The sequence below is a fragment of the Kryptolebias marmoratus genome, linkage group LG1, assembly GCF_001649575.2.
Source record: "Kryptolebias marmoratus isolate JLee-2015 linkage group LG1, ASM164957v2, whole genome shotgun sequence".
Taxonomy (NCBI): Eukaryota; Metazoa; Chordata; class Actinopteri; order Cyprinodontiformes; family Rivulidae; genus Kryptolebias; species Kryptolebias marmoratus.
Window position 1 is genome coordinate 11,117,284 of NC_051430.1, and position 18,395 is coordinate 11,135,678.

The following is an 18,395-nucleotide window of genomic DNA, read 5'->3' on the forward strand; positions in this document are numbered from 1 at the left end:
CCAGAAATTTTAGAGCAACAAACGCTTGATGTCTTTTTTGGTAGAAGTCCAACGAGACAAAACAGAAGCACCTTCTGCACATATTACAAAGACAGGGTGAGGAAGAGGAGGGGGCAGAACTGGCCTGCCTGAAATCCTTACTTCTCCCCAAATAAAATGTTTTTAATTACAAGCAAAAACAATCACAAAAGCTTTATACTGTTGCACATATTAGGATGTAAATCAATGTAACAACATCTAAAAGAGATTGCTTGTCACAGTCATTACCAGTTCAGATCTCTAAAAATGGGATCTCTGTGAAAGTTTATAAACAGGTAATATCTTACCTGTTGTGGATAGCTCTTTGAACAATCTCAGTTTGGAAAAAAAGAGTTTTATTTTGACTGGACTGATGAGCTAATGGCTAGTCTGAGCGAGGCCAAAACCAAAGTCAATCACTGGCATCACAACAGCCTTCTCTCAAAAATGTTCCAGCAGTTCATGCAAACAGTGTTAAATTAATCTTTTAACCTGTGTCACTTTAGAATGACATGATTATTTACACAGCATTCCATGGTTATATGCAAGCAAAAATATGGTGGCACCAGCAGCTAGCTGTAGCATTTACACTTCAGCTTGGGACAGTTCTGGCAGGAATTTCATAATATTTCTGAGGGAAAAGTTGTGTAATGCAAAACTGACAGCAGTGTAAAGGCTCATAAAATTCTGTCTCCATGTTCTGTAATAAAATACCTGGGATGGGAGCTGATCTGAGGTGACAGTGATTCACTTTGGTCTTGGTGCCTCTCAGATTAGCCGTTAACTCATTAGTCCAGTCAGAATTTAACCATTTCTAAAAACAGAAGGTATTCAAAGAGTATGTACAACAGGTAAGATATTGTTTATAACCTTACAACCCCACTTTAAAAGAGTTGAACTATTGCTTTAGATGTGCTGTGAGCTTGAACAGAAACACAAAATGGAAAAAAAAACTTTACTACCAACAAAACCTTCAGGTTTTGCTGCAGTTTGAAACGCACGATTCAATGAAGGTAAAAATAAATTGTTCTTTTTTCTCAGTAAAACCCCACCACCACCACCAAATTTTTTCTTATTTGAAGCAATGTTTGAGTTTGCATCAGTTTTCTCAAAAAACACTTAAAAAAACCTTCCACCTTGTGCTGTGTCAAGGTAACAGAGACTGTGTCCTCAAGACTTCTCACAGAACTCAAGGACAGAAGCTGTTTTGTCACTGCAGTAATGTCTGCTGAAAGGAGGCCAGACAGACACCTCTAATGGAAATGAAAAGAACAATATGATTACAATCAATACTCTTTCTGTCACCTTAGTATGAAGGTGTAAACCTGCTACCTTATGACCATCATTTCCATGTAGTGAACACAACAAATGTTCGTCGCTCCTTAGATTTCCAGGAAGAGTTCTCTCCCGTCCCTCAGCATCTGACAGGAGGGTACAGATCATTAACATTTCCGATTAGCAGGACCAGAACCCATCACACACCCACCATAAACATCTTATAAACCCTTCCATACATAATGACTCCCTGTGAATCACCGTGAGCTACAGCGGCATCACTTACCTACATCTAACCCTTTGTATTTGAAATGCATAAATCACCGGTTTTATGGCAGCTTGTTAGATGTGTTGAGCTTAAATGTGTAATTTGTTAGCCTATCAGCATTCGAATCACAGCCTGTGAGCGTGCAATGTTCCCTGTGAGAACATAGAGAGGAATCAATCGTGTCTTCTGTGATTACAGAATTGCATTTCGGTAATAAAAGATCATTTCTTTCTTTAAAAAAAATAAATAAATAAATCACAAATGGGACTTGGCTGGCCTTTCAAAAAGTCTTTATTTTGGTTCAGTCAACAATAGTTTGTTCGTTTAAAAAAATATCATTACACATCTCTTGAGGCGTTTGTAGAAAATAGTCTGCTGCTTGTTTAGAAAAGAGTTCTGTACAATGACTTTAATCCCTTGTAAAATAATTTCAGTCTAAAAATAGAAAAATAAAGACAACTTAATTCTCACAATTTGATCATGTAAAAACCCCATGGATCTATTGCTCCAAAGGCACATTGTTACTTTATTGCTTCTTAAAAAAAAAAAAAAACAGTTAAACAGTGCAAAGAAAAGCAGAATGTTAAATGTATTAAAATGCAGTCTCTGTTCGCACTGGGTGTTCAAATCTATGAAAATAAAGTCATCATTTTCAAAATTCACTATTAAAATGATTTAAGAAGAAATGAAAAAGGACACCTGAATATTTCAACAAAAAGAATGTGATCCATTAAGACGTTTCAGTTTGTTTTGTAAAGCATTTACAGCTCTGTGAAGTCCAAGCTGAACATATTTGAAAATCTCTTCCTTTACTTTCACGACGAGACAGTCTTACTATAAATATTTACCTGGAGCCTGAAGCAGGAAAGTTGGGATTATTCAGGATTATAGTTTGGTTTTGAATCCACCAATCAGGAGAAAAGAGTTTAAATGTTTCATTTAATTCTTAATGTCCCGTCCTAACGGTAACCTGTTCAGGGTTTGGAGTCTGTCCCAGAGCTGAGTCAGAGACAGCTGAGACCACCAGGCCACGATCACTGTGTCCATAATTACCTAGATGTGCATGTTTTCTCCATCCACCACGACACCATGTGTCAAAGGAATATTATACCTATTTTTCAAGAGGGGTTCTGTAGAAAAGCCATCAAGAACAAAATGGATTGCTGCCATCCTAAAACAGCTTCAATCTAAACAAAAAAACAAACAAAATACATCATGCAGACGCTATGTCATGGCCGTCAATTACACAGTTGCTTAAATAGAATTCTGTGGTCTTTGCGAGCGCAAACAGCAGCGGAGGCAGCCAGATGTAGCATTTCCAGTGTAGCTTAGGATCAAGTCTTGCAGGAGTTTCAAAATATTCCTGCTGAAATCCACATGTATTGAGAAACTGACAGCAATGTAAAGATTTAAATATTAGCATTTGCATGAACCGCTATGCAATTTTGAAGCCTGAAGCTGTTTTAATATGGCAGTGATAGGCAAATGTCACTGCAGATTATTTGACTTGAAAGAGTAGTTAAAGCACAGGTGGATTCCTCTTCTGCACCTTTGCATACTGGTTGTTCTAGGAAAAGGTTTCCAAGCAGAACTTCTTCTAAATGGAATGCATCCCTTGTTGATAACTTTGATAACTCAAGTCACAATTTTTACAATGAAACAGGTTAACCCACTTTGGTCTTGGCTGCATTCAGACCGCCCGTCAGCTTGTCAGTCCTGTTGGACATAAACTGTATTTCTTTAAACTGAGGATGCTCAAAACATCTAAACAGGTAAGATTTTATTGTTCAGAACATTTCCACAGAACTGCCATTCAAAATAGCAGGCATATACTGCATGTGACCCGTGCTGGCAAAATGAGTCACACTGGGGTATTCTTCAGTTTTGCGTAGTTTTTATTTTCAAATTCTCCATCTCAAAAAGAAAGCTTCAAAATGATATGTAGATTGTTGAACTGTGGCGATTTATCACCTGGTCTGGCAACATGCGAGTTTTGTTTAAGAGAATGCCGGTTTGAAAACTCAATTTTCTATTAGTCTGGAATGATATCATAGGGAAATCCAGCCCTGTTTTTAAAAAGGGTAATCCTCAAGCTTCACAATGACCAAAGATTATGTGAAGTGATTTCCCAGCGCTACGGCAGCCAGCAGAGAAAAATGCTCAATTTCAAAGGAAATTAAAGACACAGGATTATTTCTGATACCTGATAATTTAAAAGGTAGTTTAGGTATTTTTTTGGTAGTTTAGATACTACTTTAGTTACCGGGATTGCTAGATGTTGTCTTTTTGGATTCATTCTTACGCAAATCTCAATTTTGGCAAAAATCAATATTCCCACTTACTTTGCACTGCAGCCTGTGCTCATTCTGACTCATTTTGCCAACACAGATCACATATCTTCAAAATTAAATTGGACAAATGGACTACTGGGTCAGGAGCAGTCATTTTTCTGGGGTATTCAGCGGTTGCCTGGCAACCTCAGATAATCCTTGTTAAACAACGCAATATAGTTTTTGAACTTTACACCAATTAATCCACCAAAGGTGTAATGCATGAGCTAAGAATTACAGAACTGATTTAGTTACCTAGGTAAAAAGCTTGACCCATTGTCTCCTGCTGTTTATTGGCTCCAGATCCATATTTATTGTACAGGCTTGACAACCCAATCAAATATCTTTCAACCAGTGGATGAATGCCTTGAAGGGAAACAGTGCTTCCACCTGACACCTCCCTCAGCTCGATGTAGTGTATCTTGGAAGCATCAGGTACAGTACTGAGTTCATTTCAAACAATAAAACAAATGCAGAATCTGCACCACATTCAATAATGCTATCCAGTGTCTCTGAAACCTTGTGGTTTTGGGAAAGTTGCTGTGCTCATAATACTAAGAAACACAAAATAACTACACATCAAACAAACAAACAGAAACCTTCTACACACTCTGTTCTCTGCTCTTAATCAAGTTTGACGTTTATCTAATGCAGCTTTTTTCCTGATCATATATGGAATGCTGTTAAACAGCCAGAGGGAGAATGATTCATCCAGTGTCACTTCATACAAACATAAAAATAAAATAAAATGTTGTACCATTATTTATTCCTTTTCCCTGCACTGATTTAAAAAAAAAATACACCATAGTGACTTATGTTGAAAAAAACAACTCTTTCATTACACTAATAGGCTGAATCTAAGACTGTCCCTAAAATCTACCCAGAATCATACATGCATTCCTGTGTGCCTGCATCCATTCTTCCCTTTAGCTTCATACCAAAATAGTGGTTCAAATTTGAGAGGAGAGGACTGTTTGGAAATGTGAACCGAAAGCGAGAAATTACTGCTGCAGAAAATCTTCCCCACGTTCCGTCTGTCTGCATCCTTACTGCAGCGTTCCCACAATGTCGCAAAGGAAACACTGCATCACAGTCAAATCAGAGAATTAGTGAAACTTGGAGGCCTGTGCGTAGGTGAAGCCTTACTGAGGGGGGTGCTCATACGAGGGGAACATTGACTTTCGAGTCTTTGGAGGCGGTGGTGGAGGCTTGCTCTCGATTTTCAATGGTAACGGAGGAATGAACTGTTAAGGGGGGAAAAAAAAAACAGAAAAGAGTTTGTGTTAAGACTTTAAGTAAAAATAAAAACAGAATATTTTAACGTTTACTTGTCATTAAATATGCATTAGGGAGGGGTTGTTATTTTCTCTGAGCAGATGTACCTCTGAAGAGAAACCAGGGTTGTCAATCTCATGCGGATGTTTCTTTGGAGGCATGGGTGGGGGGGTCCCCGGGGTGTCAATAGTATTGGCATCGTTGTCACTGAGGAGTGATGAATAACCTAGTGCAGAAGAGAAAGAATAAAAGCTTTTCAGACCACATGCATCTGTGAGTATGTGTGACCTGATTAGGTCTGCAGACCAGAATGTGCTTACACAAAGACAGTCTGCAAGAAATTCCTCCGTTTTCGTGTGAAAAGTCTAACTTTAAGAGAAAGAAAAATATAAAATGCTGGCATGCGCTGCAGTGCTTGTCAGAAGATGAGTTCTTTGCTACGTACTGGAACTGCGGTGTGTGTGTGGGGTGTTTGGAGAGGCGGGAAGCGGGCTGAGTGGGTTAGACAGGCTGAGCTGCGATGAGGTACCCTGGAACAGGGAGAGGGTGAGCCGTCTGTCTCCCAGTTGTAAACTTTTGGGTCTCTGCTGTTTATCGGAAGAATTCTGGGGGACAAAAGAGCAGAAAAAAACCCCACAAACTTTCACTGAGATCTAAATAGCTCACTTTTTACAATTAAACCTTAAAAACATAACCTAGTGTCTTAGTATAATTGAAAATAGCAGATAGTGCACGCTACATATGAAAAGGTTGCTGCATGTCAGGCCATACCTCATCTGTATCTGACTTCCTCTCCAGCAGGACTTGTGATTTGCTCACGCTCCACTCCTTCCTGTTCTTTCGAGCGATTCTGTTGTCTTCCTCGGAGCGGGACAGAACAGAAACCCTGCGATCACTAGGACAACACAATAAGGAACGATTTGTGAATGACCCGAGGCAGAGACACGGAAGACAAATCCACTATAAAAAGAGACAAACTGCTCTGTTTTGAACAATCAATGTTTGAAAACAAGAGGAGGAAACGGGGGACTAACTCTTGGGAGGAAACGGGTCCATCTGAGGACGCAGAGCCACTAGAGAGGCCTGAGGAGGCGCTGGACAGGGTTGATGCTGTGGACATGCGACGCAGCGTGGAAGACAGGATGTAGGGCATCACAACGGAGCCCACGCGGCTCTTCTTTTTCTCAGTCAGAGAGCAGGGCTGGGGCACAAATGGGATTAAGCATCATCGGGGGATCTTGGCTGGGAAGATGCAGAGTGACAGGCAAAGCGCAGGTTGCAAAAGCCTGGCTAAAGGAAGATTTATGGTCCTGTGCTAATATAATGTACACTCTGCTTTGAATGAGAAGCAATTGATAGGAAGGCAAGGGGGGCAATAGCTAGACTTGGCACCCTCTTGCATTAAATTGAGTTTGCAGTTGGCAACGCACCAAAGTTATGACACCATAAAGAGACTCCACTTTCTCCCGAAGGTCTTGGAAGCAAGTGACCAGACGATTGTGTAAAGGCTTCAGCTGCTCCGTTGCTTTCTCCCCATGGATCCGAATTCCCTCCTCCAGCAGAGGAATCTGTTGGGGGAGGGGGTGACACATAAGTCAAGCATATATACATATATATATATATATATATATATATATATATATATATATATATATATATATATATATATATATATATACATATACATATACATATATATATATATATGCCTTGGAAAAATGGGATTTTCCTCAGAGTTAGTGACGGTGAAAGAATTTACCTGCAGGGCGATGAGATGTTTAAGGGCTTCAATGCGTTCATAGTCACCTGGGTGCTCCTGGATGTAGGTGTCTGTGAAGAACGCCTGCAGAGGAGGAGAACTGGGTGACATCTGGGCTCGGAGCATTTTAAGCTCACTCATTAGAAACAGAGCTGTGAGCATCAGTTTTACGAAAAGGCCACACACAACTTTGTAGTTCCTAACGAAGTAAAAGTCGAACTTTTTTTTTAAAATCGCCTTCGCCTTCAGACTGCAGGATGCCCCTGTGTGTGTTTGCTTTTGTGCTTGTCTGTTAGCAAAATATCTTGTGAACCACTCGACACTTTTTAATGCGATTTGCAGAAAGTAATTGTTGGACATACATCTACCACTGATTACCTTCTGAAATCAACCCAATTTAAGATGGCTACCACAGCCCCATGACCTTAAAAAAAACAACACAAAAATGGCTTTAACTCTGTCTATTTTATAGATAGTGGCCTAAAATTTGGTTCGGTAGTAGCTGGAGGTGATCCCCTAAAAAAGAGCTAATCCACTGCACAAGATCTGTTTATAATTTCTCCATTAACAATTTGGAGTAAACTCTCTGTTAGCAAAATATCTCATGAACCACTAGACAGATTTTATGCCTTGTGATTGTGTTTATGATGTCGCTTGGTCCTTTTGTGTAAAAACCACATTGTGAAGCTAACCCTGTTTGTCTGTTAGCAAAATATCTCCTGAACCACTGATGGAGCTTAATGAAACTTTTATAATGTAATCATTGGTTAACAACTACAATTTTTTTTTTTTGAGTCAATGCAATTCCAGATGGCTGCCACAGCTAATTGACAGCTAACACAAAATTGTAAGAACTCAGTCAATTTTTTTAGATATTGATATAATATTTAGTGTGGTAGTAGCTGAGAGTCATTTGCAACGCACACTCTGAGCGTGACATCTTGCAATATTGCATGAGATCCCACGTCTTTTTCAAAGTTTGACTAAAACAGCTAAAACTGTGTCATTTCTCAACATAAGATGATCTTATTTAAACCTCTGGCATAAAGGGGGCGGGTGGTAGGCAATCCTTCATGAAATGCTAGGACTTTAATTAGTGTAGCACTCCATGTTTGATGACATTATGTGCTCAACAAGATTCAGTAAACACCTAGGATTTCAAAAAAGCTATGCCGCCTGCAAACAGATACACTGTGAAATTGTTTTTTTGAGCTCCTCTGTACTCTTGCATAATGTATTTAATTTTTTTTTTTTTTTTTTAAGATAGGCGTTAGGTCTGAGGTTCTGGAGCTGCAGCCCCAAAGGTTTTCTCAGCAGCTCGGAATCTCAACAATATGAGACATATTAAAAAACACATCTACTCCAAAAATTGCATCTAACCCTTTTAAATAAAATAAAATATGATGTTCGATCAAAGAAAAACATAAACAATCTAAATTTCAGTTCATCTCCATTTCATTCAAACAGCATCTTCTATGCTGCACAGCACTGTCAATGCCTGGCACGAATATATTTGTGCTGTGCAGCAGAGTGAGAGGAAGAACAAGTCCACTGGACTGTAATCATAGGCATAAAGGGGAAGCTCTGTCGTGTCACTGATAATAAAATGATTGCTCTAAGGAAGAGGGTGAGGCTAAAGGTGGAGGAGCTGAGGAAGATGTTTCCTGTTTCTGTGGTAACAAAGAGGTGCTGCTTCATTTACAAACTCAAACTGGCCAGGAGGAGAAATCTTTAGCCAACCAGCCTGGATCAGTGGCTTTAAAACTATTTTGTAATTTTATGAAAACAAGAACTTCTGAGGCTATTTTTTAATATATAAATAAATATAGTTGTTCATTACGGATAGGCTGATCGGATTTATAAATGGAAAATTATGTCAGAGAAGATGATTGAGAAATGAGTGGAAAAATATAAAATGAAAAAAAAAATAGCTAATAAATTCAACCTAAATTAATAACATTGTTCACAATCTGAAATGCAGTTTGCAAAGCTCAACAGACTCTGGAAATAAACTGTTCAGGGCACAAATAATTCTTATAAGATTCTTGTTTTATGTATTTTATTATGAATTATTCTGTCTGAGCATATACAAAATAGTTTAAAGCCATGCATTTCTTGAGGAATGCTCATCACCCGCCGCCTTTCATACTGGTTTTAGATCATCTTATGTTTAGAAATGGCCTTGAAAATAACATTGTGTGATTTCATGCGATATTGCAGGGTGTCACACTCAGAGTGTGTGTTGTAAATGACTCTCAGCACCTACCACATCAAATTTTAGCTCAATATTTGTAAAAGTCACTGAATCATAGTTTTTCTTGAGTCGGCTCATGTCGATTACCTGTGGAGGCCATCTTGAACTGAGTTGAGCCCAAAAGTACATACATTGTACAAAAATGTACATTTGTTAGAAGAACAGGAGATGCAGTGGTGATGAGGAGTGAAAGAGCAGGTAAGACACAGATCGATCACTGTTCACTGCTGTCCTACATCAACCCTTTACAATGAGCAGAAACTCTCTATCACTAGATGGTAATTAAAAAAAAAAAAAATTATTGTGGCATTTGTGGAAGGAAAACATATCGCCCACCACCTTGCATCACTCATACTGTAAAATAGGAATATTTGTTTTTCAAATAGCAAGGGCATTTTTTTAAATATTTTTGGGAATCCTGCTTTAATTACTAATTTACAGAGGTGCTACAATTTTTTGGAGAGGGAAGGGCTTACAAGATAAAAAAAAAAAGAGAGCATTTATTTGATGCAATTCAAACTAGAAGTCCTGCCTTGCAAGTATACGCCTAAGTCCACCAGTCAAACCGCAGTTCACAACCAGTCTACGTCAGTTTGACCTTTTAATTACAAAATGTCACCACATTGTCAGTTTATACAAACAGACATTTGTGTGAGACTGTGTCATTATCAGTTTATATTTCTTTTGATCAATGCCACAATGTGTTTTGAAAGGTTAAAAAAACAGCAAACTTTGACCCTGTTGGTACAGCTGAAGGAAATTGTTTAAATTTGCTTTTTACATACAGCAGCATTCAGAAAAAAAATTGAATACAAGTACGGACAACATGAAATTTTAAAGTGTCCAGTTGCTGGAGGCATAAAAAGTGCACTCTGCAGCAAACCTGTCATATTAAATTAGAAAGTCAAACCTTCTCGTAGTTGGAGAAGCCACCCATGACGGCGGGGTCAACAATGCCGTTGAGCATCATGGACAGCGGGTTGACGGACAGAGAGCGGTCGTAGGCTTGCTGCTGCACCAGATTACTCAGCTTCTCATTGGCCTTCTCCATCGTTTCTATGGCATTCTGCAAAGGACTGATCTCCTCCTGTCAAGCAGGCAAAAATTGTTAATTCATTTATGAATTTGTTAAGATTCAATAATACAACAAACAGCCTAGTCTGAGCATCAAGGCTGCGTCTTACCACGGAGACTGATTTGACTTCAAACCATTTGAGAATTCCCGGGAAGCGATAGGCAGTAACGTAAGTTGTTCTCTCAATCCACATAGTCTGTGGGCCAGAATAACAATGAATTATTCAAGGGGGAAATTTTTCATGTCTTCATTAATCTTCAGAGTGTAGTATGTGCATATACAGAGTTAATTTACTTTTTATCTGTGCATGTGTGCTTACGCATAACTTTACTGCTTTAAAAGTGAGTTTTAAAAAAAAATGCTCACTGCAAACTCATTGTCTGGGTCCTTTTCACCTTTCCTAAAGGGTCTGGAGTACTGGAACTTGTCCACTTCGTTGGTTCTGTAATAGCTGCAAAAGAACAGGAAAGGACAGGACTGAGTGAACGCTTTGCCCCGAGAACAATAAACCACTCTCCTGCTATTCACTGTAAAATAAATCAGCCTCTAAGAGTTTTGTTACGCACTTTAATATCTGCTCTGGAACCCCCTTGTCTTTAAACTGGGGGGGAACTGTGAGAACAGGCTTCACAGTAAAACACTGGATGTCTGGCGAGATCAGCTAAGGACAAGAGCAGAAACAATCAAGAAGAGCAGAGCGGATAAAGAGCACTGAATCGTTCATGTTTTTTGTTTTAATATTTCATAAAGTCAAACTCTGAAGCTGCAGTTAGCAAATGTTGAGAACAATTATCTTATTAATCATGGTACTATAATTACTTTTTGCTGCCTAGAAATAAATATTAGGAAGGAAATATCTCCGGGACTTGAACTGAATGTTTAAGATTCTACTGGAAGGTGAACCTCTGTCCCAGCCTCAAATCTCTGCAAGATCCAAACAGCTTCTGCTCAAGAATTTTATATTTTTCTCCATTCATCTTTCCTTTAACTCTGACCAGTTTCCCAGTCCCCACAGCATGATGCAGCCACCACCATGCTTCATTGTAGAGATGGTGTTCTCAACTTGATGAATGATATTGAATTTGTCACAGATATGTTGTCGTCCTTGATGGTCGACAACATGGTCTCATCTGACCACAGCCACTTCTTCCATATGTTTCCAATATGGCTTTTGGAAAAATTCCAAATCATCTGCCTTTTTTCCCCTTTTAAAGAGTGTTTTTTTTCCTGACCACTTTTCCATAGAGCCCAGCTCTGTGCAGATTTTAGGCCTCCTGGATGTTTCTCTAATGCCCTGCTTATCCGGTCCGTGAGTTTTGGTTTCCTAATAATAGATTTAATGGTGCATCGTGTGATGTTTTGGGTTAGGATAGTTTAGATAAGCCAATTTTGATCTGTACTTCTCCACAACTTTGTCTCTGATCTGTGTGGAGAGATCCTTGGTCTTCATGCTGTCCGTAGCTTGGTGGTAGCCCTTATTACGTAGAGGCATTAAACTGGTGTTGATTCTGGGGGCTATCAGAATGGGTGCTCATGACACTTAGATTGCCCACAAGTGGATTTTATTGAACTAATTACGTGGCTTCTTAAGGTAATGGTTGAAACTTTACCAAGAAAGTGAATACCAATGCACACCACTTTTTAGTATCATTTTATTTTCTTCAGAATTATCTAAAATATATTTTTTTCCCATTTAACTTGAATGATCTGAAGTATTTTACAAAAGTCATAATCAAATTGAAAATCCATTGAAATTCCAGGTTGTAAGGCTACAGACTAGAAAGTATTCTTTTGCTATCCACTGTATCTGCACTAAATGTACTCCACTAATGGGGTAACATATCTCAGCAACATTAACATGTGTAACAAGATTTGTGAGGTTTATTAAAGGATACACTGTCCCGATGAGTTGCAGATGTCGTCTCCAGGGGGCGCTGTGCTTGTCATCCGTACCGCGTTTGGGAACTGCGAGAGCAGCTTTAAACTGAAGTCTTCCAGCCACTCATACTCTTTACCTCGATAGATGAACATCTTGTTCTGCAGAAGTGGGAAAAAAAAGTTACTGTAGAACACATTAAAGTCTATAAAAAAAAGAAAGAATTGCCATTAAAGTTAATTTCTATACTAAATGAGAGGCATGATTAATGCTTTGACAAAACTGCCTTCACACTGACATTCTCTTATGACATCAAAAAGCCAATAACCTTCATTGGAATTATTGCACATTGCCCCGAGAAATATTTCAAAATGCCAGCTCGTTGCATAAGCACAACAATATGAGAGTTTCTCTGAGTCTCAATTTATTGAAACAGGTAATAATTTTCTCACCCTGAGGAAAGAAGGGAGTCCAAGGCCGTAATAACCAACAGCAAAGTACTCTGGCTGTGGCCGCATTGCATGCATTATGTTTTCATAGAACTTGGCTTGGTTTTTCTGAAACAAACGACAACAAATTGTGGTAAGAAAGAATTGCATAACGTGGTATGTTGTAAATAGCCTGCCAGTAGTTACAAACTGAAACAAAAAAGGATGACAATCCACTTCAACTCTTACACTGAGGCTTTAAAATTGTATTTTTTTATGATAAAATGACACTAACAGCATTAGAAGACATAATCTGGGTAAAATGAGCTGAATAAAGTTAGATAAAGTCACATTTATGTCTCATTAAATGCTTTTGGCATAAATAATACATTTTACTACAGCTGTTTTCATATCGGCTTATGAAGTTGAGTGTTTTTTTTCTAATGTTTTAGATGAGATGACGCTGAATTATAGTGCACGACTCTTCCTACCAGCAGCTGGCTGAGCTCCATGAAGTCAAACATGTGGGTCTCGTGCATCTTAGCCAGCTGTTTGCCCAGCTCAATGGCCTTCTCCCACAGCTGAGAATACAAGCAGAGCACACATTTAAAGGGGGAAGACCATAAGACATGGACATAAAACCTGAAGCACAAATTAGACATAGCCATCTGCCATCCTTTAATGAAACTCCCTCCACCTTTACAACACAAAGTTCTGTGGTTTGTGTGGGAGCTGATGTTACAACACCATGAGTTTCGACACAAAACCTCAAAGTAAGTTACGCACTATGCTAAGCTGACATGTTCAGCAGTTACAATCACCTTGCCCTTGTCAAAGTAACAAATGATTTCATGGAAGAGCCTCTCCTTCAGCTCCTGCTGGGTCCACACATGCTCCCCGTCTCGAGGTATCAGATGAGATGCACAAGGTTTGTCTGACCACTGGAGAAGAAAGTCATCATTAAAAAGCAACTCTAGTAAAATGATATTATATATATATATATATATATTTATATATGATGCTTTGTGAAACAAGTCCTTAATGAGCCTGAGACCTCGAGTAATTCAGCATGTAGCATCAGTGTATAAGCAGCTTCTGTGTAGTTCTCGGAGTCCAGGTGCAAGTTTCGCAGCTTATGCAAATATCTGTTGATATTAATTGATAAGTTTACTAATTTGTGGTTAAAAAAAACAACTGAGTTTACAAAAGAGGCCCAACCTCTTTGGTTCAAAGTGCAAATGTTTGTGATCCTTCTTGACTCACCGGATGTAAATGTCCTCCCTCTTTTTTTCTTTGTAGAAGTTCTGCAAACAAACAAACCAAAAAAAAAAAAACCTTTTAAGTATCACATTTCTGAAAAAAACTTCTGTTAAGCTTTTGACAAGTATTGACTTTGTGTAAATGCACAAACAAGTCCTACAGCCTACAGGTATAAAGCCTACCAGGACGTTGACAGTGCAGCTCATGCGGTGCTCGGGACTTCCATCTTGTGCGATGGTTCGGTACGCCAGAAGATTCTCCAGCAGGCTGCTCAGGAGCAGAGCCAGCTCCTCTCCTGACTGGGACAGGTATCTGTGGCGTCTGCAGTGCTCCAGTAATCTGCACAAACACACAGCCTTCACAAACAACAGCTCTAAAGGACTATTTATTGTTGACCAATCTGCCAAAATGGGCTTTCTCACTAAAACATCATCATTGCACGCTGCCGGAAAGCAAAGGCAGATGATAAAAATGTTCAATAAGTGTTAATGTGTCTGACTATTCCCAAAGTATCTTATGAGTCACTGGACAGATTTTAATGAAACTTGTAGAAAGGAATCAGTGGATGTACATCTACAACTTATTAACCTTTGGAGTCAACCTGATTTGAGATGGCTGCCAAGGCCAACAGACTTTTAAATAAAAATTGGTTATACCTTAGTTAGTAATAAAAAGTAGTTAAATTGGCCTACAGTCTGGTGTCCTCGCAGCTGAGACTGATCTCCATCACATACTCTGTGAGCTAACTTTCAGGAAATAATCATTGGATAAACATCTAGAACATCTAGAACCATTAGTCAACCTGATTCAAGATGGCCACCAAAGCTAATCAACATTAGGAAACATAAATGGCTATAACTCAATCAATTTTACACCTATTGGGCTAAAATTTGGTGTGGTTGTAGCTGAGAGTCATTAACAAACTATACTACAAGTGCTCCACACATCATTGCCTAAAACTTTAGCATTAACTGTCAGATTGTGTTTGGGTTTTTTTCAAGGTTTGACCAAAAGGACTACAGCTCCATCATGTCTCAATATCTTAGTCTAAAGCTCTGGCATGAAAGGCAGCGGGTGATATGCATTCCTTCAATAAATGCGAGAACTTTTTGTTTTCCGTTTTGGAAAGTGTTTGAAACTGTATTTTGTGTGCACAAAAAAACCTTCCATTGGTCAGGGGCTGTTTGTAATTCTAACAGACTATCTTTACAATCTGCTTCACCGAAGGCTTTTCACAAAGCAGTCAGAAAGGAGTTTGGTGTAATTTAGAAGAAATCCTTTTTAAATTTCAAACTAGGTTGAAATAAAATCTTGCTTGATGTGTTGTACTTTATAAAAAAAAACTTTGATAATGAAAAAAATATTTTGTTTGATCTTCTCCTCGGCCTTACGTTTTCTCCAGCAGGACTTTGTACTGCTCATCCCCTCGGCCTCCCTCTACTTCTTGATCCAATTTTGTTATCAATTCATTCTCAAACTGCAAAGGTAAAAGGAAAATAAAAACAGATGATTGTAAAAACAAGTGCCATATTTATCCAAAAGCTGCTTTACTTAAAGTCAAATAGATCTTGGCCAAAAGAAGTCAACTTCTAAAACAAAAGTATACCGTTTCAAAGGTGCGTGTAGGGCTGAAGTTGTGCTCACACTGCATCATATCAAAGAAGATGGGAATGGTAGCCTTCCTGAGCTCGGGCTCAGGTACCAGCGTGACCTCCAAAATGGGTCCGACCATCGCCGGGATAAACTTCATTTTGTGCATGCCTAAGGGACAACAAAACATTATCACGCAGAAATATTATGGCCTGATTTGAAAAGGCTGCCTCTTCACTGCTCTACAAACAGAGGATAAATCTAATAATGTGCCAAAGAAAAACAACAGCACTCACTGAAACTGGACAATAAAAAAAAATATTGTCTTGTTACTCTCCTTGCATTACCAGCAGCAGCTGAATAAACAGCAGCGTTATCAGCTGGTGCAAAATACTCACCGAGATTGTACCACATATCTCTGATCTTAAATCCAATCGTCTTCCTCATGTCTCCGTATCTGCAGCAAATATAAGCCAGAGAACGGTTTAATTAGGTTCTCATAATTTAAATGACCTTTTCTGATGAACTGTAAGTAATCTCACTTGTTCAGTATCTTATTCCGTTTCTCTTGAGAGAAGGATTTCAGCTGCAGTGTCTTGTGGGTGAGGAACGCCACAGTCAAATGAAAGTAGTTATTCCATAGCTGCGAGGGAAGCAAGGGTTGTCAAATACTGATGCTATAATTATCTTCTTGTGAGGCTCAACTTTAGATTCGGATTGCATAGGAAAGAGATGGACGAGGCTCACCTGGAGTTCAAAGTGGGCCTGGTCCAGGAAAAGCTTGTTGAGCACATCTGAGTACTGGTTGATGGCCCTCAGGAAGACCTGCATCTGCACCAGGTTCATGACCATCCAATCAGCAGGGAAGACGTTTCCCATCAGGTCTTTAAACATGATGAATGTCTCCATGAGGAAGTCCTAAAGTCAGGAGGAAAAATAAAACGTTTTACTGCAGATGAAGCAGCAGCGTCTCTTTTTTCAGAAACGCTGTTAGGAACATCCAAAACATGACAAAGCACGTGAGGTAAATCAGCAGCACCGCCCTTACATGTCAGTCACACATGATGCCCTCCTGAGTTTAATGGGGGCCCACTAACATCCTCATCCCTGTCAGTGCAATCAGCTGCATGAAATGTCTCTAATCAATAATCTCTTAAGGAGAAGTAAGTGGCCAGGGTGGTTTATTGCTCATTATTGATGAGATGCTTCAGGACAAGATGTAGCCAACAGTAGAGGAGCCGAGACACTTACAATGATATCCTGTCTCGTTTTGAAGGTGCTGATGTAGTGGGTGTAATGCATGTCATCCATTTGCTTCAGGATGGCCGTCATGCAGGCAAGATAGTGGCCCTGCCAAAAAAGTGACAGCTAATACTCGAGAGATTTCACCGAAAATCACTCCTCGAGAAAAAACAAAAGCATTTGCATAATAAAGCACACATTGCTGTAAATTAGCTGTTGTCGGTGTCAGTGTTTGGACACATCCGAGCTGTAATGTTGTGGTGAAGGCTTACAATGAGAGGAGAGGATCTGTCCATGCTGATGACAGTGCGATTAACCCTGCGAAGAAGCCGCTCCATTATCAGCTGAATGTGCCCTCTGGTTGGACCCTGCGCAGACACAACAGACCCAGGACACTTATCAGCTAAAACACAGGCGCTGCAGTGTGCCATCAGATTACATGGGCTGACTCACACCACATCTGTCACATTTTCATTGTTTATTTCCACAGACTTTGACATACTTGTTGTTTTATTTCCACCATTTCATCAGTTTTCACTAATAAAATGAGTGGACAAAAGCCAGCTAATTAACTAGCTGAATCGCGCTAAAAAAATCAGAATCTATTTGGACAATTGTATGATTGTAAAACGACAATACCACCATTCTCATGATGATTTGTTTCACAAATGGAAAACAAAAGATGGGTGAACTGGAAAGTTGAGTTTAAAATTAAAAAAGCATAAAGAACAGTTGGAGCCTATTGATTAATTTTTCAGCTTTTATTGTGCAAACAAAAACAGACTAACATATCGACTCGGCTATATTCATCAGAGGTATTAGTCAGTTTTTGTGTGCACAACCAAAGCCGAAAAATTGATCACTGATCTCCAGCCGTCACTTTTATTTTTCATTTTGGAAGTTTGTTGTCTTTCAGCTATGTGGTACCTCTTTTAGTCACTCACTGCGAGAACATGTGCAGTGAACTCCATTTTGGTTGGCAATGCTCTTGCTCGCCTTTCTGCTCACTAACATTTAACAAAATGAGCCCCACTTAGTGAGACTGAATGAAAATGAATCCTATTTTTTTAATTTGTGGTTAAAACTAAGTATATTCTCTTTTAATTATACAGTTGACTAAAAAAGATATTACCATAACCAGGTCTTTTAATTTATTTACTAAAAACTAAGTCTAAATGCAGAGGCAGAAAGTGACAATAACTACAACTGTCTTAAACTTTAGGGCTGAACTGGCTGAGACCTGTAGGGTCTCCCTCTTGGGTTTCATTATTTTACTAAACGCAGAATGGTTTGACCTCATGGTGAATCTGTTGGGATGTCTGCTCCTTGGAAGATTGGCACCTGTCTTGAACATTTTCCACTTGTCAATAATCTTTTTCACAGTGGAATAATGGACTTTAAATGGTTTGAAAATGGTCCCAATTATTCTCAGACTGATGGACAACAAAAATTGCTTCTCCACTATTTGTGAAGAAATATCTTCCATCTTTGGTTATGTGTTAAAACATTCCCGAAGGCTCCAGAAACAGCAAACTGCTGAAACCTATTTTTATACAGGTTCTTACATTTACTGATGATCAATAAATCAATTGGATTTGATGAGCAGCTTTTGGCTCTTATTTACCCTTTTTATTCCCATGGAAGCAGTAAGGGTCTCTTTAGTTGTTCCATAGCTACATTTTGATTTATTTTTTGTCAAATAAACAACAAGACAATCTAATATGTCATGTGTTGTTCATCTGAGA

General features: G+C 39.0%; 1 protein-coding gene across 2 annotated transcripts in view; it reads right to left on the minus strand.

The window, feature by feature from the left end:
* Positions 1-1,834: 1,834 nt before the first annotated feature.
* Positions 1,835-18,395, minus strand: part of dock5 (dedicator of cytokinesis 5) — a 45,081-nt gene continuing 28,520 nt past the window's right edge. The window contains exons 27-51 of one of the 2 annotated variants that reach the window (XM_017414648.3): positions 16,923-17,018; positions 16,660-16,758; positions 16,156-16,326; positions 15,951-16,051; positions 15,807-15,865; positions 15,425-15,579; positions 15,210-15,295; positions 14,001-14,157; positions 13,822-13,862; positions 13,613-13,703; positions 13,380-13,499; positions 13,050-13,139; positions 12,583-12,687; positions 12,150-12,291; positions 10,821-10,902; positions 10,621-10,705; positions 10,364-10,450; positions 10,090-10,266; positions 6,926-7,009; positions 6,597-6,734; positions 6,201-6,367; positions 5,938-6,061; positions 5,612-5,771; positions 5,274-5,392; positions 1,835-5,135 (exon numbers count right to left, since the gene is read on the minus strand). In XM_017414648.3, the coding sequence (XP_017270137.1) occupies positions 5,034-5,135; positions 5,274-5,392; positions 5,612-5,771; positions 5,938-6,061; positions 6,201-6,367; positions 6,597-6,734; positions 6,926-7,009; positions 10,090-10,266; positions 10,364-10,450; positions 10,621-10,705; positions 10,821-10,902; positions 12,150-12,291; positions 12,583-12,687; positions 13,050-13,139; positions 13,380-13,499; positions 13,613-13,703; positions 13,822-13,862; positions 14,001-14,157; positions 15,210-15,295; positions 15,425-15,579; positions 15,807-15,865; positions 15,951-16,051; positions 16,156-16,326; positions 16,660-16,758; positions 16,923-17,018 (2,838 nt within the window). In that variant the 3' untranslated portion in view covers positions 1,835-5,033. Of the gene's footprint in view, positions 5,136-5,273; positions 5,393-5,611; positions 5,772-5,937; positions 6,062-6,200; positions 6,409-6,596; positions 6,735-6,925; positions 7,010-10,089; positions 10,267-10,363; positions 10,451-10,620; positions 10,706-10,820; positions 10,903-12,149; positions 12,292-12,582; positions 12,688-13,049; positions 13,140-13,379; positions 13,500-13,612; positions 13,704-13,821; positions 13,863-14,000; positions 14,158-15,209; positions 15,296-15,424; positions 15,580-15,806; positions 15,866-15,950; positions 16,052-16,155; positions 16,327-16,659; positions 16,759-16,922; positions 17,019-18,395 lie in introns of those variants that run through there. The other variant, XM_037975160.1, reaches the window with a different exon arrangement.